This window comes from Equus quagga, chromosome 13 (assembly GCF_021613505.1).
Source record: "Equus quagga isolate Etosha38 chromosome 13, UCLA_HA_Equagga_1.0, whole genome shotgun sequence".
NCBI classification, from domain to species: domain Eukaryota; kingdom Metazoa; phylum Chordata; class Mammalia; order Perissodactyla; family Equidae; genus Equus; species Equus quagga.
Genome location: NC_060279.1, coordinates 81,883,710 through 81,907,032, shown reverse-complemented (window position 1 = coordinate 81,907,032; position 23,323 = coordinate 81,883,710). Strand labels below are relative to the sequence as shown.

The window sequence follows — 23,323 nt, the reverse complement described above, 5'->3', positions numbered from 1 at the left end:
CTGTGAATAATGCCACAATGAATATAGGGGTGCATATATCTTTACACATTCATGTTTTCATGTTCTTTGGATACATACCTAGCAGTGGAATAGCTGGATCCTGTGGTAGTTCTATTCTTAATTTTTTTGAGGAATCTCCATGGTGTTTTCCATAGTGACTGCACCAGTTTGCATGCCCACCAGCAATATATGAGGGTTCCCTTTTCTCTACATCCTCTCCAACACTTGTTATCTCTTGTCTTGTTAATTATAGCCACTCTGATGGACATGACGTGATATCTTATTGTAGTTTTGATTTGCATTTCCCTAATAATTAGTGATGTTGAACATATTTTCATGTGCCTGTTGGCCATCTGTATATCTTCTTTGGAAAAATGTCCGTTCAGATCTTTTACCCATTTTTAAAGTTAGATTGTTTGCTTTCTTGTTGTTGAGTTGTATGAGTTCCTTAAATATTTTGGATATTAACCCCTTATCAGATAGACGGTTTGCAAATATCTTCTAAACAGCTAGGTTGTCTTTTCATTTTGTCGATGGTTTCCTTAGTTTGACATAGTCCCATTTGTTTATTTTTCCTATTGTTTCCCTTGCCTGGTCAGACATGGTACTTGAAAATATGCTGCTAAAACAGATGTCAAAGAGTGTACTGCTTACATTTTCTTCTAGATGTTTTATGGTTTCAGGTCTTACATTCAAGTCTTTAATCCATTTTGAGTTAATTTTTGTGTATGGCATAAGATAATGGTCTACTTTCATTCTTTTGCATGTGGCTGTTCAGTTTTCCCATTTATTGAAGAGACTTTCCTTTCTCCATTGTATAGTCTTGGCTCCTTTGTTGAAGATTAGCTGTCCGCAGATGTGTGGGCTTATTTCTGGGCTCTCGATTCTGTTCCATTGATCTGTGTGCCTGTTTTTATGCCAGTACCATGCTGTTTTGATTACCATAGCTTTATTGTATATTTTGAAATCAGGGAGTATGATACCTCCAGCTTTGTTCTTTTTTCTAAGGATTGCTTTGGCTATTCAGGGTCTTTGGTTATCCCACATAAATGTTAGGATTCTTTGTTCTATTTCTGTGAAAAATGTCATTGGAACTTTGATAGGGATTGCACTGAATCTGTAGATTGCTTTAGGAAGTATGGACATTTTAACTATGTTAGTTCTTCCGATCCAAGAGCACGGAATATCTTTCCATTTCTTTGTGTCTTTTTCAGTTTCTTTCAACAATGTTTTATAGGTTTCAGTGTACAGGTCTTTCACCTCTTTGGTTAAATTTACCCCTAGGGTATTATGTTAAGTGAAATAAGCCAGATAGAGAAAGACAAACTCTGTATGATTCCACTCATATGTGGGAAATAAACAAATACATGGACAAAGAGAACAGATCAGTGGTTACCAGGGGAAAGGCAGGTGGTGGGTGGGCACAAAGGATGAAGCGGTGTGAAGTGACTCACAAGTAATAACATACAACTGAAATTTCACAAGGTTGTAAACTATCAGAACTTCAATAAAAAAATTTACCCCTAGGTGTTTTATTCTTTTTGTTGCAATTGTAAATGGGATTGTATTAATTTCTCTTTCTGCTACTTCGTTAGTGTATAGAAACGCAACTGATTTTTTTTTTAAAGATTGGCATCTGAACTAACAACTGTTGCCAATCTTCTTTTTTTTCCTTCCCAAAGCCCACCAGTAAATAGTTGTATATTCTTGTTGTGAGTGCCTCTGGTTGCACTATGTGGGACACTGCCTCAGCATGGCCAAATGAGAGGTGCCATGTCTGTGCCCAGGATCCAAACAAACGAAACCCCAGCTGCCCAAGTGGAGCACACGAGCGCTCAGCCATGGGGCCGGACCCACAACTGATTTTTGTGTGTTGATTTTGTATCCTTCAACTTTATGTATTCATTTATTATTTCTAAAGTTTTTTGGTGGATTCTTTAGGGTTTTCTATATATAAAATCATGTCATCTGCAAATAGTGACAATTTCACTTCTTCCTTTCTAATTTGGATCCCTTTTCTTTCTTTTTCTTGCCTGATTGCTCTGGCTAGGACTTCCAATACTATGTTAAATAAGAGTGGTGAAAGTGGGCATCCTTGTCAGGTTCCTGTTCTTAGAGGGATAGTTTTCAGCTTTTGTCCACTGAGTATGATATTAGCTGTGAGTTTGTCATATATGGCATTTATTATGTTGTTTTAATCATAAATGGATGCTGTATCTTGTCAAATGCTTTCTCTGCATCTATTGAGGTGATCCTGTGGTTTTTATTCTTCTAATGTGGTGTATCACATTGATTTATTTGCAGATATTTAATGTATTGTTTTATTCTATTTGCTAGTATTTTGTTGAGAATTTTTACATCCATGTTCATCAGTGATATTGGCCTGTAATTTTCTTTTGTTGTGCTGTCCTTGTCTGGTTTTGGCATCAGGGTAATGTGGGCTTTGTAGAATGAGTTAGGATGCTTCCCCTCTTCTTCAATTTTTTGGAAGAGTTTGAAAAGAATAGGTATTCAGTCTTCTTTGAATGTTTGGCATAATTCTCCAGGGAAGCCATCTGGTCCTGGACTTGTATTTCTGGGGAGGTTCTTGTTACTGTTTCAATCTCCTTACTAGTGATTGGTCCATTCAAATACTCTATTTCTTCTTGATTCAGTTTTGGAAAGTTGTATGATTCTGAGCATTTATCCATTTCTTCTAGATTATCCAATTTGTTGGTGTATAGCTTTTCATAGTATTCTCTTATAATCTTTTGTATTTCTGAGGTATCCATTGTAATTTCTCCTCTTTCGTTTCTGATTTTATTTATTTGAGCTCTCTCTTTTTTTCTTGGTAATCTAGCTAAAAGTTTGTCAATTTTGTTTATCTTTTCAAAGAACCAGCTCTTAGTTTCATTGACTTTTTCTTTTCTTTTTTTTTTTTAGTCTCTATTTCATTTCTTTCTGCTCTGATTTTTATTATTTTCTTCCTTCTACTGGTCTGGGGCTTTGTTCTTCTTTTTCCAATTCCTTTAGATGCACTGTTAGATTGGTTATTTGTGATTTTTCTCATTTGTTTTACCAGAAATTTCCCTCTTAGGTCTTCTTTTGCTGCATCCCATAAATTTTGGCATGTCATATTTTTATTTTCATTTGTCTCCACGTATTTTTTTATTTCTCCTTTGATTTCTTCATTGACCCAGTAGTGGTTCAGTGGCATTTTGTTTAATCTCCACACATTTGTGGCTCTTCCATTTTTCTTCCTGTAGTAGATTTCTAGTTTCATACTGCTGTGTTCAGAAAAGATGCTTGGTATTATTTCAGCCTAAAGGTTTGTCAATTTTGTTTATCTTTTCAAAGAACCAGCTCTTAGTTTCATTGATTTTCAGATCCCCTGCTCCTCCAGGAAAAGCTTTCTACCTTAAGATTGCTCCCAGCCATCAAGCACTGTGGCTAAAATGTGGCATTTTCCTCTCTAGAAAGGAATTTCTGCCTCTTCTACCTCAGTGAGCATGTCCCTTGTTGTGGGGTTGTTTTTATCCAGTTTTCAGTTGTTTCTCAGGGGTAATTCTTCCAAGAGTAGTTGTAAATTTGTTGTGTCTGTGGGAGGAGGTGAGTTCAGAGTCCTCCTATGCCACCATTTTGACACCCTCAGTTGAATTTTCTTTTCTGGTAAAGACTATGCCTAAGAACTCATTTCAAAACTAACTTGTTTACAATACTGAATTGTCATCATTACTATAACTGTTTTATTTTTGTAAACGATGTAATCATGAGGCATCATGTAAAAGCACATGTACAATGTGCAACAATCTAAAATAAATTGAAAAATTATATAGCTTATGAAATGCTTCCTCTGTTAATATAAATGCTTGTCCAACTATTTGCTCCCAATGTGAATAACTACGCAAACAAATGAGATAAAAGCCTAACAGTGAGGAACACGATGGACCCAGGGCAGGCACCAAGGGACGATATTTTGATTGTCAGTGCTTTTTATTGAAACATCAGAGATCAAAAGGGGGAAAATGAAACAAATGAAATAAACAAAATTAACACATGAAAACAATAGGATATATTAAAGTATATGAGGAAGCCATTTGGGTTAAAAGTAGTTTGTCCTGACCTTGTTATTTGAAAAGGCCTGATGTGGCCTGTTGACCATGGATTGTGCTTCGTCTTTAAACATTTACAATGTCCCAAACATAAGAATGATGCCCTTAAAGATAGGGTTGTAGCTTCCCCCATATTAACATTTCCTTGAAGATAAGCATCTCTTCTTGGAAACTAAGATTTAGTTACCAACCTGCCATGCTCACCTTGTGACAACTGACCTGCTGTATCAGCCAAGCATCTCATGACAGTAGTAAAAGGGACATTCCTATCATATGTGATGTATACTCTTTGTTCCAAGGTGGTAAATAATCACTCTGTACACCCCACTTCTTTGGTGGGCTTCCTTCCTTGTGGGACAAGGCCTCAATGGGCTGTAGTCTTCAAACTTGGCTCATAATAAACTCACCCTAATTTTAATTGATAGATTGGTTATGGCTTATTTGCGTCAACAATACTACTTATGGGTTGTTGTGGTAATTCTGGTGGAGAATTGGCATTCTTTTACAGGCCTCGGCCCCAGGTGATGTTAGCAGAGGAAGGTTGGTCTCCTCAGACACCTGGTAAGAGAGACTCAGAGTGACTTAAGGGTTCTAGATTGTCAGTTTCTTCTGCACCAACCAGATGTCCCCCATTCCAAAATTCAGAATCCCTCTTTATCAATCAATGTCCTATCTTTCACATGAGAAACTGTAATACTGTGTATTCAACTGTAACTTTAATTCAGCAAGCCATGTGTTGAAAGTTTTGGTTTCCAGCAATACGAGCCCTGCAGCTACAGAAATCAGAGTTTCTTTGGGACTTACAACTAGAATATAAAACTATCTCCTGGGGCTTTGGGGAGGAAAAAAAGAGAGAGAGGAAGATTGGCAACAGATGTTAGCTCAGGGCAAATCTTTCCCAACCGAAAAAAAAAAAAAAAAGAAATCAGAGCTTGGGAGGGGTATCATGGTAATTTTCTGTTTCTTGTACTGGTACTTAAGCTGAGCTTGCTATTTTCTCTTTGTCAGCAAAAATGTGAACTCAAAAGAATCCTTCCCAGACCACGCTCCTTGTACTCACCATCACTGCCTTAATATTCATTGCAGCACCCACTTGGTCTCAAGGCATGTGCTACAGTTGCCCCTTCATCATAATCAATCCCAGGTCATAGATGAATTATGATGCCACTGCATACCATGGGTCACTAGTATCCTACTTCCCATTGGTTAGATGATCAGCACTTCCTTCAAGCCCAAGGGCATGGCCAAACCAATCCCCAAATCCCATCCTTATGGGTTGACCTAATAGGACAACTGCCAGAACCAATTCATGATCAGTTAGAGTCCAATCAGGAGAAAGAGACTCCATAGTCATAAGAATAGAGGAAGTTTAATAAAGGAATTATTAACTAAAGGTTTTGTGTGTGTGTGTGTGTGAGGAAGATTGGCCCTGAGTTAACATCTGTTGCCAATCTTCCTCTTTTTACTTGAGGAAGATTGTCACTGAGCTAACATCTGTGCTAATATTCCTCTATTTTATGTGGGATGCTGCCACAGTGTGGCTTGATGAGTGGTGCTAGGTCCATGCCTGGGATCCAAACCCACAAACCCCAGGCTGCCAAAGCATAGAATGTGAACTTAACCACTCTGCCACCAGGCCAGCCCCTAAAACTTTTGAATATTGAGGAATTGCTAGTTATAAGCAAAGACAACTCTGAAAACACTGGAATAACATCTATACATACATGACCTCAAAAATGTTGATTAAAGGAGGAGTGACGTCAGCAACATGGCAGCGTGAGCTCACCAGGGACTCTCTCCCCTCCAAAGTACAACCAAAAAGAGCAACTGAATTCCAACCGAAAAAACAATCCTAATAACAGAAATCATCAGAGACCCACAGCAGCCAAACTACAGAATGTGCAGAGGCTGCAGCCAGCCTCAGAGGAACTGAAATAGGGTAGAGAGAGCTTCGCTCTCGCCCCTAGAGACTGGGATGCCTGCCGCAGGTGCAGGAAGGAGCTGAGGAGGGGCCATGTGTCGGGGGATCATCCAGGACGCCCACGCCCATGCAGTGGAAACCCTCTAACAGGGGAAAGCTTTCGCGTGGGGGAACCCCAGCAAGCCAGGGCCCCAGGAGACCAGAAAGTGAGAGCTGATACAATACGGTCAGCCTGAGTGAAAGTGCCCCTCCTCCTCCAAACCATGCTGCGCCCCGCCATCATGGCTGAAGGCGCAGGGCTCAGAAAACAAGCCTCTCGCCCCCCCATCTAGTGGTGACAGGCTGTAATTGCAGCCGAATAATAGCATCATGCGCAAAAACTGCTCCTCTGCCATCCAGCAATTTATAAAAGCTCCAGTCCAAAAGGAAAACAATAAAAATACAAAAGTAGCTCCTGAGGGCTTGGAAATTGGCAAACTAAGTGAAGAGGAGTTCAAAATAGCTATCCTCAAAATATTCAAGGAGGTAAAGGGAAATATAGAGAAACAAGTCAACGAGTAGTGGAGTTACTTCACAAAAGAGATTGAAATTATAAAGGAAAATCAATTAGAAATACTAGAGATGAAAAATACAATGGGTCAGATAAAACAGAAAATGGATTCCCTGAATGCCCGTGTAGACACCATAGAGGAGTAAATTAGCATAATCGAAGATAGACAGGCTGAATGGCTCCAGACAGAGGAAGAAAGAGAACTAAGAATTTAAAAAACTGAAGAAAATCTCAGAGAAATAGCTGACTCAATGAGAAAGTACAACTTAAGAATCATCGGAATACCTGAGGGCATGGAAAAGGAAAATGGCTCAGAAAGTGTGCTCAATCCACATGAAAAGATGCTCATCATCGCTGATCATCAGGGAAATGCAAATCAAAACTACACTGAGATATCACCTTACACCCGTTAGAATGACAAAAATATCTAAAACTAATAGCAACAAATGTTGGAGAGGTTGTGGAGAAAAAGGAACCCTCATACACTGCTGGTGGGAATGCAAACTGGTGCAGCCACTATGGAAAACAGTATGGAGATTCCTCAAAAAACTAAAAATAGAACTACCATACGATCCAGCCATCCCACTACTGGGTATTTATCCAAAGAGCCTGAAGTCAGCAATCCCAAAAGTCCTGTGCACCCCAATGTTTATTGCAGCACTGTTTACAATAGCCAAGACGTGGAAGGAACCTAAGTGCCCATCAACAGACGAATGGATAAAGAAGATGTGGTACATATACACAATGGAATACTACTCAGCTGCAAAACAGAACAGAATCATTCCATTTGCAATAACATGGATGGACCTTGAGAGAATTATGTTAAGTGAAATAAGCCAGCAAGAGAAAGATAATCTGTGTATGACTCCACTCATATGAGGAATTTAAAACTATGGACCAAGAACAGTTTAGTGGATACCAGGGGAAAGGTGGGGTGGGGGGTGGGCACAAAGGGTGAAGTGGTGCACCTACAACATGACTGACAAACATTAATGTGCAATTGAAATTTCACAAAATTGTAACCTATCAATAACTCAATAAAAAAAAAAAGTGTGCTCAATGAAGTAATAGAACTTCCCAAATCTAGGGATTGGGAGAGAAATGTGTGCGGAGGAAGCTTTCAGATCTCCTAGATTTGTCAATGTAAAAAGACCTACTGCAAGGCACATAGTAGTAAAAATGGCAAAAATGAAGGACAAAGAAAGAATACTCAGGGCAGCAAGGCAGAAGAAAATAACCTACAAAGGAACCCCCATCAGACTTTCAGCAGATTTCTCTACAGAAACCTTACAAGCTAGGAGAGATGGGAGTGACATATTCAAAACCTTAAAGGATAAAAACCTTCAGCCAAGAATACTCTATGCAGCAAAAATATCCTTCAGATATGAGGGAGAAATTAAATCTTTTCCAGACAAACAAAAGCCGAGAGACTTCATAGTCACAAGACCTCCACTACAAGAAATACTCAAGAAGGCTCTCATACCTGAAAAAAGAAGAAAAGGGAGTAAGGGGTCACAAAACACAGAGTAGGGAGACAAATAGATAGAATCTGAATAGGATAGCAAATATTCAACTATAGAATTAGGATAAAGGGAAGGAAATCACAAAAGCAAAGACAATCTTATCACTCTAGCCACAACTCACAACACAAGTTGGAATAAGAGATGAAAATAATAATTTAGGAGGGGAGGAGGAAAGGGACTGAAACAGTCTAGGCTAAGGAAGTAAGACACCACCAGAAAATGGACTATGTTATACACGAGATTCTGAATACAAACTTCAGGGTAACCACTAAACTAAAAAACAGAAGAGAGACACAAAACATAAATAAGGAAAAATCTAAGAAACCCAGCATGAGAAATTGCAGAAGTCAATGGGTAGGCTAAAACACACAGGACGAGAAACAAAGGAAACACAGGAAAACCGGAAAACGAGCAACAGAATGACAGCATTAAGCCCTCATGCATCAATACTCACCCTCAATGTAAACTGATTGAACTCTCCAATAAAAAGACACACAGTGGCAAAATGAATTAAAGAACAAGATCCAATAATTTGTTGCCTCCAGGAAACACACCCCAGCTCCAAAGACAAACACAGTCTCAGAGTGAAGGGGTGGAAGACAATACTCCAAGCTAATAGGAAACAAAAGAAAGCAGGTATCACAATACTTATATCAGACAAAACAGACTTCAAGATAAGGCAGATAAAGAGAGACACAGAGTGCCAATATATAATGATCAAAGGGACACTTCATCAAGAAGAAATAACACTTATAAATATCTATGCACCCAACACAGGAGCACCAAATTTCATGAAGCAACTATTAAGAAACCTAAAAGAAGATATCAAAAATAACACCATAATAGTTGTGGACCTGAACACCCCATTCACATCAATGGACAGATCACCCAGACACAAAATCAACAAGGAAACAGTGGAGCTAAATGAAAAGCTAAAACAGTTGGACTTAATAGACATATATAGAACACTTCATCCAAAAACAGCAGAATACACATTCTTCTCAAGTGTGCATGGAACATTCTGAAGGATAGACCATAGGTTGGGAAACAAGGCAAGCCTCTACAAATTTAAAAAAATTGAAATAATAACAAGCATCTTCTCCAATCATAATGCTGTAAAGCTAGAAATTAATTACAAGAAAAAAGCTGAGAAAGGCACAAGGATGTGGAGACTAAACAATACACTATTGAACAAGCAATGGATTATTGAAGAAATTAAAGAAGAAATCAAAAAATACCTGGAAACAAATGAAATGATAACATGCCATACGAACTCATATGGGATGCAGCAAAAGCTGTATTTAGAGGAAAATTCATCGCAATTCAGGCACATCTTAACAAACAAGAAAAATCCCAAATCAGCAATCTTAAACTACACCTAACTGAATTAGAGAAAGAAGAACAAACAAAGCCCAAAGACAGCAGAAGGAGAGAAATAATAAAAATCAGAGCAGAAATAAATGCTACTGAAACGAAAAAGGCAGTAGAAAGGACCAATGAAACAGAGCTGGTTCTTTGACAAGATAAATAAAATTGGGAAACCCCTAGCCAGACTTACAAAGAAAAAAAGGGAGAAAGCTCAAATAAACAAAATCAGAAATGAAAGAGGAGAAATAACAACAGACTCCACAGAAATACAACGGATTATAAGAGAATACTATGAAAAACTATATGCCAGCAAAATGGATAACCTAGAGGAAATGGATAAATTCTTGGACTCCTACAATCTCCCAAAACTCACTCAAGAAGAAGCAGACAATTTGATCCAACCAATCACAAGGAAAGAGATTGAAACAGCCATCAAAAGCATCCCACAGAATAAAACCCCAGGACCAGATGGCTTTCCTGGGGAATTCTACCAAACTTTCAGAGAGGATTTAATACCTATCCTTTTCAAGCTATTCCAAAAAACTAGGGAGGATAGAACACTTCCTAACACATTCTACGAGGCCAACATCACACTGATACCAAAACCTGACAAGGACAGCACGAAAAAAGAGAACTTCAGGCCAATATCGCTGATGAACATAGATGCAAAAATTCTCAACAGTTAATCTCCATAATATACAAAGAACTCACACAGCTTAACAACAAAAAAAACAAACAACCCGATCAAAAAATGGGCAGAGGACATGAACAGACATTTCTCGAAAGAAGATATAAGTATGGCCAATAGACACATGAAAAGATGTTCATCATTGCTAATCATCAGGGAAATGCAAATCAAAACTACACTAAGATATCACCTTACACCCATTAGAATGACAAAAATATCTAAAACAAATAGTAACAAATGTTGGAGAGATTGTGGAGAAAAAGGAACCCTCATACACTGCTGGTGGGAATGCAAACTGGTACAGCCACTATGGAAAACAGTATGGAGATTTCTCAAAAAGTTAAAAATAGAAATACCCTATGACCCAGCCATCCCATGGCTGGGTATCTATCCTAAGAACCTGAAATCAGAAATCCCAAGAGTCCCTTGCACTCCTATGTTCATCACAGCATTATTTACAATAGCCAAGACGTGGAACCAACCTAAATGCCCAGAAACAGATGATTGGATAAAGAAGATATGGTATATATACACAATGGAATACTACTCAGCCATAAAAAAGGACAAAATTGGCCCATTCGCAGCAACATGGATGGACCTCAAGGGTATTATGTTAAGCGAAATAAGCCAGACAAAGATGAACTCTATATGACTCCACTCATAGGTGGAAGTTAACATATTGACAAGGAGATATGATTGGTGGTTTCCAGGGAAAAGGGGGGTTGGGGGGAGGGCACAAAGGGGGAAGTGGTGTACCCACAACATGACTAACAATAATGTACATCTGAAATCTCACAAGGTTGGAATCTCCCATAATATTAATAAAAAAAAATTCTCAAGAAAATTTTGGCAACTCAAATACAGCAATTCATCAAAAGGATCTTACATCATGATCAAGTGGGATTTATACCAGGGACACAGGGATGGTTCAACATCTGCAAATCAATCAACGTGATACACCACATCAACAAACTGAGGAATAAAAACCACATGATCATCTCAATAGATGCAGAGAAAGCATTTGACAAGATCCAACAGCCATTTATGATAAAAACTCTGAAGAAAATGGGCATAGAAGGAAACTACCTCAACATAATAAAGGCCATATATGACAAACCCACGGCCAACATCATTCTCAATGGGCAAAAACTGAGCGCCATCCCCCTGAGAACAGGAATGAGACAAGGATGCGCTCTATCACCACTCTTATTTAACATAGTTCTGGAGGTCCCGGCCAGAGCAATCAGGCAAGAAAAAGGAATAAAAGGAATCCAAATCCGGGGGAAGAAGTGAAACTCTCGCTGTTTGCAGACGACATGATCTTATATATAGAAAAACCCAAAGAATCCATTGGAAAACTTTTAGAAGTAATCAACAACTACAGCAAAGTTGCAGGGTATAAAATCAATTTACATAAATCAGTAGCATTTCTATACTCTGATAACAAACTAACAGAAAAAGAACTCAAGAACACAATACCATTCACAATTGCAACAAAAAGAATAAAATACCTCGGGGTGAATTTAACTAAGGAAGTGAAAGACCTATACAATGAAAATTACAAGGCTTTTCTGAAAGAAATGGATGACGACATAAAGAGATGGAAAGACATTCTATGCACATGGATTGGAAGACTAAACATAGTTAAAATGTCCATTCTAGTGCTGGCCCCACGGCCGAGTAGTTAAGTTCGCAGGCTCCATTGCAGGTGGCCCAGTGTTTCGTTGGTTCGAATCCTGGGCGTGGACATGGCACTGCTCATCAAACCACGCTGAGGCAGCGTCCCACATGCCACAACTAGAAGGACCCACAACGAAGAATATACAACTATGTACCAGGGGGCTTTGGGGAGAAAAAGGAAAAAATTAAAAATCTTTAAACGAAAACAGTCCATTCTACCTAAAGCAATCTACAGATTCAATGCTATCCCAATCAGAACCCCAATGACATTCTTTACAGAATTAGAACAAAGAATCATAAAATTCATATGGGGCAACAAAAGACCCCAAATTGCTAAAGCAATGCTGAGAAAAAAGAACAAAATAGGAGGTATCACGATCCCTGACTTCAAAACTTACTACAAAGCTACAGTAATCAAAACAGCATGGTACTGGTACAAAAACAGGTGCAAAGATCAATGGAACAGAATTGAATGCCCAGAAATAAAACCACACATCTATGGACAGCTTATCTTCGACAAAGGAGCTGAGGGCATACAATGGAGAAAAGAAAGTCTTTTCAACAAATGGTGCTGGGCAAACTGGAAAGCCACATGTAAAAGAATGAAAATTGACCATTCTTTTTCGCCATTCACAAAAATAAACTCAAAATGGATCAAAGACCTAAAGGTGAGACCTGAAACCATAAGGCTTCTAAAAGAAAATGTAAGCAGTACACTCTTTGACATCAGTATTAAAAGGATCTTTTCGGACACCATGTCTTCTCAGACAAGGGAAACAATAGAAAGAATAAACAAATGGGACTTCATCAGACTAAAGGGCTTCTTCAAGGCAAGGGAAAACAGGATTGAAACAGAAAAACAACACACTAACTGGGAACAAATATTTGCAAGTCATACATCCGACAAAGGCTTAATATCCATAATATATAAAGAACTCACACAACTCAACAACAAAAAATCAAACAACCCGATAAAAAAATGGGCAGGAGACATGAACAGACATTTCTCCAAAGAAGATATATGGATGGCCAATAGGCACATGAAAAGATGTTCATCATCGCTGATCATCAGGGAAATGCAAATCAAAACTACACTAAGATATCACCTTACACCCATTAGAGTGACACAAATGTCTAAAACTAATAGTAACAAATGTTGGAGAGGTTGTGGAGAAAAAGGAACCCTCATATACTGCTGGTGGGAATGCAAACTGGTGCAGCCACTATGGAAAACAGTATGGAGATTACTCAAAAAATTAAAAATAGAACTACCATATGACCCAGCTATCCCACTACTGGGTATCTATCCAGAGAGCTTGAAGTCAGCAATTCCGAAAGTCCGATGCACCCCAATGTTCATTGCAGTGTTATTTACAATTGCTAAGATGTGGAAGCAACCTAAGTGCCCATCAGCAGATGATTGGATAAAGAAGATGTGGTATATATATATATACGCAATGGAATACTACTCAGCCGTAAAAAAGAACAAAATCGTCCCATTTGCAACAACATGGATGGACCTTGAGGCAATTATGTTAAGTGAAATTAGCTAGATAGAAAAGGACAATCTCTGTATGACTCCACTCATATGAGGACTTTAAATATGTGGACAAAGAGAACAGATTAGTGGCTACCAGGGGAAAGATGAGGTGGGGGGTGGGCACAAAGGGTGAAGGGTTGCACCTACAACACGACTGACAGACAATAATATACAACTGAAATTCCTCAAGATTGTAACCTATCATTAACTCAATAAAAATTTTTTTAAAAAGTTGTTCTTGACTATCTCAATAGTAAAGTTTAAACAAAATTAAGTTTGGTTTTAAAAACTAAAAAAAAGTTGATTAAAAATTGCTACATAGTGACAAAAACAAATACGAATATTTGCCTAAAGGACTTGCGTATTAAAGAAATTCTAGAAATCAATATGAAAAAGACAAAGAATCAAATAGGCAACATATTTGAGCAGAATCCTCATTAAAGAATGTATATCAGTGGTCATCAGGCCTAGAAAACTTCTTTGCCATGAGTCATTATGAAATTGTAAGTTAAACCTGCCGAGAGAAATCACTACAGATCAACTAGGATGAAACTGGTGAAAAGAATCACAACACAAGCTTAGGCTCAATTTATCTCTGACCTCTTGTCAGACTTCTATATCTTCTGTTAAAAATCATCTGGGGTCTTCACATTTTCACCCTGCAAAGGTGTTTCTCCAGAGCTATTTCTACACTCTCTTTGAATAACTACATGATCATTATTAACAGGTCTCTGTAACTGACATTTCACAACTCTTTTCTGAGATATCATCAATTCATCATGTACAACAGTCCTGGCAATCAGTGGAATAATGATAATCCCTTCCTAGCAAGAAGATGATGGGTGTTCAGATGCCCCCTTTGCACATGTGCTCTGCCTGAGAACGCCGTAGCCACTATCCCATAGAGAATTTATTTTTCAAATTTTTATTTATTTATTTGAGGAAGATAAGCCCTGAGCTAACCGCTGCCAATCCTCCTCTTTTTGCTGAGGAAGACTGGCCCCGAGCTAACATCCGTGCCCATCTTCCTCTATTTTATGTGGGACGCCTACCACAGCATGGCTTGCCAAGTGGTGCCATGTCCGCACCCGGGATCTGAACCGGAGAACCCCGGGCCGCTGAAGGAGAACGTGCACACTTAACCGCTGCACCACCAGGCGGCCCCTGAGAGCAAGTTATTAAATCCTGTTTTAGGGGCGGGCTCCGCGGCGCGGCGGTTAAGTGCGCACCTTCTGCTTCTCAGTGGCCTGGGTTCGCCGGTTCAGATCCCGGGTGCGGACATGGCACCGCTCAGCAAAAGCCATGCTGTGGCAGGCGTCCCACATATAAAGTAGAGGAAGATGAGCAGGATGTTAGCTCAGGGCCAGTCTTCCTCAGCAAAAAGAGGAAGATTGGCAGCGGTTAGCTCAGGGCTAATCTTCAAGAAAAAAAAAAAGTTGCCCTCAGGTTGAAATAGATGTCTGATTCATAAAGGAATTGAACATACCTTCGGATATCGAATAAGAAATATTGAGTAGATAAACAGTGTTGCTGTATGATTTGGACACGATCACTGAGTACAGGCAGGAGAGATGTTCTCTGTGGGAACCAGAGCCAGAGATGAATGCTTTTGACGACATGCATTTGAATAGCAAGAAAATACTACATTCCAGCTAAGAGTAAATGAAGTACGTATCTGAAAGAGAACGTATCCATTTGGATTTGCAGCCTTTGAGAATAATTTAAGTAATATTTTTAGCCTCTGGGGGCGTTCTGAGCTTCAGCGAGTCTAAAATGATGTCTCTATACGCTTAAGTGATGAGTCGCAGATAACACTCCGCAGAAACCTGGGAAACGCCCCTTTAAGTAGTAAGCACTTCCCTTTTTCGTGAAGGCTCAAGTCCTCATTTCCCAGCGCCACTAGCTGTGCCGCCAAACCGTTACTGGCACAGGTCAATGGCTGAGACAGCCGTCCCGCTGTGCAGCTGATGAAACTACACTACCCAGAGAGCAATGCGAAAACGGGGAGGAGTTGAGCCAATGAGAATCCAGGACAGGGGAATTTCCGTGCGTGCGGGTCCGGTGAGGGCGGGGCTTCCGGCATCTTCCTCGTGGCGGTCGTTTTGGCTTCTCTGGACTCTGTTCACTGAGGGAGAGGCCCTGTAGCGCTGGGTCGCGACGGAGAAGGCCCTGAAGACGTTGTCCCCGCTGCTCAGAGCGGGTCTGAGGCTTGGCGGCGGCGCGCCCCGGGTGACCCGCACCAGACCGGGAGCTCCGCCCCCGAGGCCGATGGCGGCGGCCGCGCGGAGGGAGCCGGCTCAGGTGAGCGCTCGGTTCCGGCCCGCCCCGCCCGCAGCGCAGCCCGAGCTCCAGCCCGAGGGCGGGCGCTGCTCCCGGGCCTGCAGCCCAGGCCCCGGGGCCGGGCCGGGGAGGCGCTCGTGGGGCCTGTGGCTGCGGGCGGGGGTCCCGGGCGGCGGGGCGCCGGGTCCGCGTTGTGTCCGCAGGGAGCAGTGTGAGGTGGAGTCTCGCCTAGACCGGCAGGGGAGGGGCTGCTCCTTCTGTGCGAGGGCCCCGGGCGGAGGGGACCCCAGGCTCTGTGTCGTGTCCGCAGGCGACAGAGAATGAGACGCAGTTGTGCCTGAGGCGTGTTGCCTTCGTCCTCAGGACGCTGGGAGCCAGGCGGGCTGGAACAGGAGGGCCGCTGCCCGGGAGAAGGTTCTGACGGTTTCCAGAAGCCGGTCGAGGGGAGCACAGGGCGTGGACAGACGATGACAGTTGGGCGCAGGGAGGGTGGTCCTGGCACGTGCGGAGCGGGAGGAGCCTGCTCTGAGGACTGAGGCCAGAGGGAGTGCTGTCCTCCGAGGTCACCCGCTCCAGGGCTGGGCGGCGGTGAGAGTGGCGTGAGCCCGTGTTTCCTGGCCGTGGTTACCGGTCTGTCAGAGGACCTCCCTCCTCGCCCAGATTCCCTGGAAGTGCAGCATGGCTTAGGGCTCCTGGTGTGTGGGGCTCATTTCAGGGCCCCCCCGCGTCCTCACCCACCCCACCCACACGGTCTCTCGGATGTTGGTGTCCTGGGACTGTTCTGCCCCTCTTCCAGCCCTCGAGCCTGGGAAACTGGAACAGGCAGCAAGCCCAGGGTTCTAAGTCCAAGTCTAGGGTTCTTTGGAATGGTTCCTGTTGTTGACAACCAGTGGAAAGAGGTGTGGAAGTTCGTCCCAGGCGTGGATCCTAGAGGGTGCACAGGCTTGGAGGGGAGGCTGAACTGGTTCAGGGGCCTGCAGGTATCTTCTCTTTCTCATGGGAACTGGGAGCAGTAGGGCAGGAGTCAGGTGTGGAACAGCTTTGTGAGAAGTTGGGTGTCTCTTCTGGAGGTGTTGGGAGCGATGGGATCTAGGGAGCAGTGAAGGCAGGTGATCTGACCCGGGTCTCATCCTGCTCCCTGTGGCTGCAGCATGGAGAACAGTATGGGTGGGAGGTTGGGGGTAGGAAGATCAGGAGGAGGCTACTGCCATAGTCTGGGTGAGTGTGATGGTAGCTGGACCAGAGTGGTGGTGGTGGATGTGGGAGAATTGATTGGATTCTGGATCAGTGTATTGGGTATAGCTGCCTCAGTTCTCTAATTTTGAGGTTGAGAGAAAGAGAAAGGGAGGAGTCAGGGATAACTTGAAGGTTTTGTTGTAGCAGCTGGAAGGGTGGAAGCTCCCTCAACTGAAATGGGGAAGTCCAACTAAGAGTAATTTTTTTCACTGGGGTTATTAGAAGTTTTATTTGTGGCCTGCTCAGGATGTGAGATGTTTCAGAGACCAGTTTTTGGGCATCTGGAACCTGAGGAGGAGTTCGGGATGGAGACTTCTCCAAAGGGTGATGGAGTGGGTAGACCAGGGAGGAGCTATGGTCACTCTAAGATGGAGGATCCTGGTCAGGATGATAATGGTAATAGTAGGCCAGGAAAAAGAGGGTGACCCCATTGGGCTCCTGGTTGTGGGAGGTGACTGTCACAACACAGGTAGGGAGAGGGTGGGTGGGGGCATATGGTTCCACATGTGGCCAAGGCCTTCGAGGAACAAGTGGACATGAGATGGATGCAGAGGCATAGGATTTCAAGTAAGGTGACTCTGAGGCTGAAGCTGGTGCTTATACACTGCTCTACAGCCTCAGCAAGATCTTGTTATAAACCTTGGTGTTTCCTGGGTGTTCCAATCAGGCTGACAGATTAACTTAGGGCGACAAGAAATCATCCGTGAGAGTCCCTGGGCATACAGTAGAGGGCCACTGGGGCTGGGCCTTGAATGAGGGTTAGGTGGAGACAGGAAAGCTGACTGGTCAGGGGACATCAAGTGGAGGAGGGTAATGTGTATCTGAAATCTGATGCGGTTCTCAGTAGGTGAGGTTGAAGCAAAGATCAGTCAGAGAGAGAGGCCTTGATAGCAGGACTCAAGGCTGCCTCTGTCAGTGGGGACCATCAAGAGCTGGGTTGGTACTTGATCCTGTTTGAATTTGCCAAGCGTTCTTTGGACCACATGTGCTAAGTGATGAATGGAGAGATCAAGGAGATGACTGTGGTGTAGGGCAGGAGGTGGCCGTAGCTGTGGAAGTGTGGTTGTGAGACAGAGGTGTGGTAGAAAGAGTGATGTCCACGTGGAGAGAGAGTGTGAACTCATGGTCCCAGGGTCCTGGTACTGGCATAAGAGTGAAGGGTGAGCCCATGTTTGGTGGGGTGTAGGAGAAATGAGCGATCTGGGGCCCTCTGGTGGAGTTGCCTGAAAGAGAGTGTTGGGGCTGTACAGGCCAGGCTCAGAGCTTAAATACCATCTACCTGCCCCACTGCCTGTTGTGGTTGAGGACTGACACAGTGGTCAGTAGGATCATGATGAGACAGTGACCATCATTATCACCTGGGCTTGGAAATCTTCCCTGATGTGGGGAAGGGGTGAGGGTAAGCAAGGGATAGATTAGAGAGGTTGTGATATTAGAATCCTGGGAAAGAACGTGATCATGAAACAAACTGTCCCCATCATGCCAGGGTTGTGTGACCTTTGAAACTGTGCATGTGGGAGAGAAGTGTGGGTGAAATAACGATGTGCATGTGAAGAGGTAGGTGATGGCCCCCAGGCCCTTGAATTGGCATCATAAGAGTAAAGGATGATGTTGTGTTTTTTTGTCTTGAAAGGATGACCTGAGAGACTCACAAGTATTGCCTGACAAGACCTGTATCAGGTCATTCACACCCTCCCTGTGGTCAGCATCTCTCCCTCACCTATGTTTGTGACACCCACCACATTGACAAGAGTCAGTGTGGCCTACATGCCAGACCCAGAGCTCAGATACCATCTATCTGCCCATCTGCCTGTTGTTGCTGTGAGAGGACACATTATCAATGGGAATATAGGAGAGAGTGGCCCCCATAGCACTGAGGCCTGGTATCTCCTCTGAGGTGGGGAGTACAGTGAGCAGAGGATGGATGTGGAGGATGGGGGATATGATGAATTTGGAATCCTAGGAGAGAAGCTGATCATGGAATGAACTGTCCCCCTTATGACAGGGTATGAACTTTGAGGATGTGGCCATCAGCTTCTCCCAGGAGGAGTGGAGGCTCCTCGATGAGGCTCAGAGACTCCTGTACTGTGATGTGATGCTGGAGACCTTTGCTCTTGTAGCATCCCTGGGTAAGACCTTTACATCCGTCCTGGTGTCCTGAGGTGATGTCCTGCCTTTCCTTTCTTCCCCAGAGTTAGTTCTGTCTTTCCCATAGGTGGACCGTGGGCTCTGCTGCTTTCCTGCTACTTTCTTGTCATATATGCTGTGGCTCCCAGTGCTGAGCTGTGTGTCATCCCCTGAGCAATGGGCTCCCCAAGCAGCCCTAACACCTGTGGCTTCAAAAAGTGCAGGGAAGGGTCTGGGAGTCAGGAGTCTCACAGTCAGTTTAATGGATCCCTTCTTGCTTGCCCTCTCCCTGGCAGGGTGACCATGTCTGGATCTGTGGCCTCCAGTTTTGCCCCCTTCCTCTAGCTAAGTTTTCTTTGTGATTACCTGTTCCAGGTCATGGTCATTACTGCCATGAACCATGGGCTGTTCTTTTAAGGCACTTCTTCTTTTGTTTTGTTTTTTTTTTTGTAGTATTTTCTTTCCTGAATACCATTGTATGGCGAGTGACTCTGGGCCAGTGCTGGCCACTCACCTATGCTGTCTTTCATTAAATCTTGCATCATTCCTGTTCTGAGTATTTGCACAGTGGAGGGTGCAGGGTAAACCCTGGTTGTTTCACATGGTGGACATGACCAGGTGGTCTCAGAGGAAGCCTGGCTCTGGTGAGTGGCAAGTAGGGGTGGACATGACATCAAGTCTATTTTCAGATCATACCAGGAACCTACCACGTGTCCAGTAGTGTTTTTGTTTGTTTAAAAAAGATTTTTTTTTTTAGGAAGATTGACCATCTGCTGCTAATCCTCCTCTTTTTACTGAGGAAGATTGGCCCTGAGCTAACATCTGTGCCTATTTTCCTCTATTTTATATGTGGGATGCCTGCCACAGCATGGCTTGATAAGCAGTGCTAGGTCTGCGCCCGGGATCCAAACTGGCAAACCCCTGGCTGCTAAAGTAGCACATGCGAACTTAACCACTACACCACCAGGCCGGCCCCTCTAATATTGTGTTGATGCAAGTGCCACTGGCCACACCTCATTTCTACCTGTTCTCCCCATACTTGACACTTTGCTGACTTGTCATTTCATCTGTAACTTTTGGCTCCTGTCTACCTCCACCTTTGTGGCGTGTGTCATCTGTTCCTCTGAAATATTCACCAACATTTACCTGCACGTGTTTCATGAGGTGTACACATATTTTTAAATAGTCTTTGAATACCATCTACTGAGTTCCAGTTGAGTTTTACTGGGACAGGACTCAACCAGTCTTCCACACAGCATGCCCATGTCACCAGCAGACCAAGTCTTGCTTAAGGCTGTTGGCAGACAAGTGAGGTGGAGACTCTGCTACTCCTCCACATGGTCCACCCCATTTTTGTGTCCTTTGGTGAGGTGGCCCCTATTCTGTGATCTTCAGAGGCCCAGTACAGCCAAGCAGCCCCTTTCTCAACCTGCCCCCAAGTCCCTTGTCCTCAGAACAGTCTCTGGACCCAACTTGTGTCCAACACACCTGGGGTTTCCCCCTCCACCAAAGTCAACATGCATTTCCTCAGCATTTTTCTGCTTTCAGGTTGTTGGCATGGAGCAGAAGATGAGGACGCTCCTTCTGAGCAGAATGTATCTGCAGAAGGAGACTTACAAGTCAGAGCTTCCACAACCGGTCCATCCACCCAGAACACCCATTCCTGTGAGATGTGCATCCTAGGCCTGAAAGATATTTTGCATGATGCTGAGCACCAAACAGTACACCCTTTGCAGAAACCATACTTGGGCAGCACATGTGTGAGATGTCTCTGTTTCAGTGGAAATCTTCACCAGCAACAGAGGCAGGACAGTAGAGAGAAGCCCTGGAATAGAGATGTGAACAGGGCCTCGTTTGTGACAAGCTGCAGCTTGTATGTGTCAGGGGAGCCTTTCAGCTGTAGGGAGGTTGGTGAGGACCCTCTGGCCACCTTAAGCCTTCTCCAACACCAGGCCGTTCCCTACAGTGAGACACCACACAGTTACAGTGAGAGTGGGCAGGCCTTTCTCAGTGGAAAAAGTCATGACAAAAGGGGTGAATGTGAAAAAGCTCCCAGCCACAACCATACACTTGTTCAGCATGAGAGTGTCTGCTCTGGAGAACAGCTTTATGAGGGTGGCAAATGTAGGAAAGCCTTCAATTGCAACTACAGATTTGTTCAGCACCAGCAAGTTCCCACTGGACAAAGGCCATATGAGTGTGGTGAATGTGGGAAATTCTTTAGCGAAGTCTCTGACCTTATTAAGCACCGGAGAACTCACACTAGAGAAAAGACTTATGAATGCAGTGAATGTGGAAAAATCTTTATCCACAGATCCAAACTCATTTACCACCAGAGGCAACACACTGGAGGAAAGCATTATGAGTGTGGCGAATGTGGGAAATCCTTTAGCTACAAATCTAACCTCATTGAACACTGGAGAGTTCACACTAGAGAAAGACCTTATGAGTGTATTGAATGTGGGAAGTCCTTTAGACAAAGCTCTAGCCTTTTTCGACACCAGAGAGTTCACACTGGAGAAAGACCTTATGAATGCAATGAATGTGGGAAATCCTTTAGACAGATCTTTAACCTCATTCGACATGGAAGAGTTCACACTGGAGAAATGCCCTATGAGTGTAGTGATTGTGGGAAATCTTTTAGCTGCAAATCTGAACTCATTCAACACCAGAGAATTCACAGTGGTGAAAGGCCTTATAAGTGTAGTGAATGTGCAAAGTCTTTCAGACAGTTCTCTAACCTCATTCGGCACCGGAGTGTTCATACTGGAGAAAGGCCATATGAGTGCAGTGTTTGTGGGAAGTCTTTTAGCCGCAAATTTATCCTCATTCAACATCAGAGAGTTCACACCGGAGAAAGACCTTTTGACTGCAGTGAATGTGGAAAGTGTTTTACCCGCAAATCTGATCTCATTCAACATCAGAGGATTCATACTGGCACAAGACCTTATGAGTGCGGTCAATGTGGGAAATCCTTTAGACAACGCTCTGGCCTTATTCAACACCGCAGAGTTCATTCTGGAGAAAAGCCTTATGGATGTGGGGAATGTGGGAAATCCTTTAGCCAAAGTGCTAGCCTCATTCAACACCAGAGAGTTCACACTGGAGAAAGACCTTATGAATGTAGTGAATGTGGGAAATCCTTTAGTCAAAGCTCTAGCCTCATTCAACACCAGAGAGGTCACACTGGTGAAAGGCCTTATGACTGCAGTGAATGTGGGAAACCCTTTACCCACAAATCTGACCTCATTCAACACCAGAGAGTGCACACTGGAGAAAGACCTTATGAGTGTAGTGTATGTGGCAAATCCTTTAGCCGCAAATCTAACCTCCTTAGACACCGGAGAGTTCACACTGGAGAAAAACTTTAAATGTGCCAGGAATATTTCTTTCTTCACTCAGTGTAATAATGCTGGAGGAGAGTGTGTGAAAGACATTTTCCTGACTGTAAGCTTCTTTTATCTGAAAATAGACTGTATAAGGTTCCTCATAAGTTTCAGGTATGTGGGAGGCTTTAATGAAATGTAATACACTAACCAACATGCCCAGGGCTATTGCCAGATTTATATCACTGCAGTTTCTGTTGCTAAAGCCATTTCTCCTTTACTCCCTGGCACACCTCAACAGTGTACATCAGTCGGCACCCTGGTGTGGTCAGAGAAGCTGACCTCTCTTGTCCCATTTGCTTGAGGAAATTATGAGCCCTTTGCAGGATCCTCGTTCCTTTCTCTCTGTCTTTAAAGAATAGACCTGACCCAGTTTCAGTCAGGAAGACCCATCCTCAACTTACTAAGAAGGACTACCTTTTTCAAGGACGTGGTTGTTCTCACATCAGGCTTGTGATGAACTCTTCAGGTTCTAATTCATCAACCTAGGAACTGATGACATTGGTCTAGTTTATGTTCTTTTAATAAAGGTCTTTTTTTTTTTTTTTTTGAGGAAGATTAGCCCTGAGCTAACATCTGCCAATCCTCCTCTTTTTGCTGGGGAAGGATGGCCCTGAGCTAACATCTGTGCCTGTCTTCCTCTACTTTGTATGTGGGATGCCTACCATAGCATGCCTGTGCTTGCCAAGTGGTGCCATGTCTGCACCTGGGATCCAAACGGGAGAACCCCAGGCCGCTGAAGGAGAACGTGCGCACTTAACTGCTGTGCCACTGGGCCAACCCCAGTAAAGGTCTTTTTGGTTTTGCACCTTTAATAGTTCACTTTGTGGTGTGATTTGAAAGCAGAATTGTGATGTGTTAGCATGTAAGGGTGACCACATTCTTTGGGGATCCCAACCTTTTTGTCCTTCAGAAGGGATGGTATGATGACAG

At 43.2% G+C, this 23,323-nt stretch overlaps 1 protein-coding gene across 1 annotated transcript; it reads left to right on the top strand.

Annotated features, from left to right (window-relative positions):
- Positions 1-15,444: 15,444 nt before the first annotated feature.
- LOC124249664 (zinc finger protein 551-like) lies at positions 15,445-22,943 on the top strand. The gene is made up of 3 exons (XM_046680859.1): positions 15,445-15,662; positions 18,883-19,006; positions 20,553-22,943. The coding sequence occupies exons 1-3, from the start codon at positions 15,630-15,632 to the stop codon at positions 22,373-22,375; spliced, it is 1,980 nt and encodes a 659-aa protein (XP_046536815.1). The 5' UTR covers positions 15,445-15,629; the 3' UTR covers positions 22,376-22,943.
- The last annotated feature ends 380 nt before the right edge of the window (positions 22,944-23,323 follow it).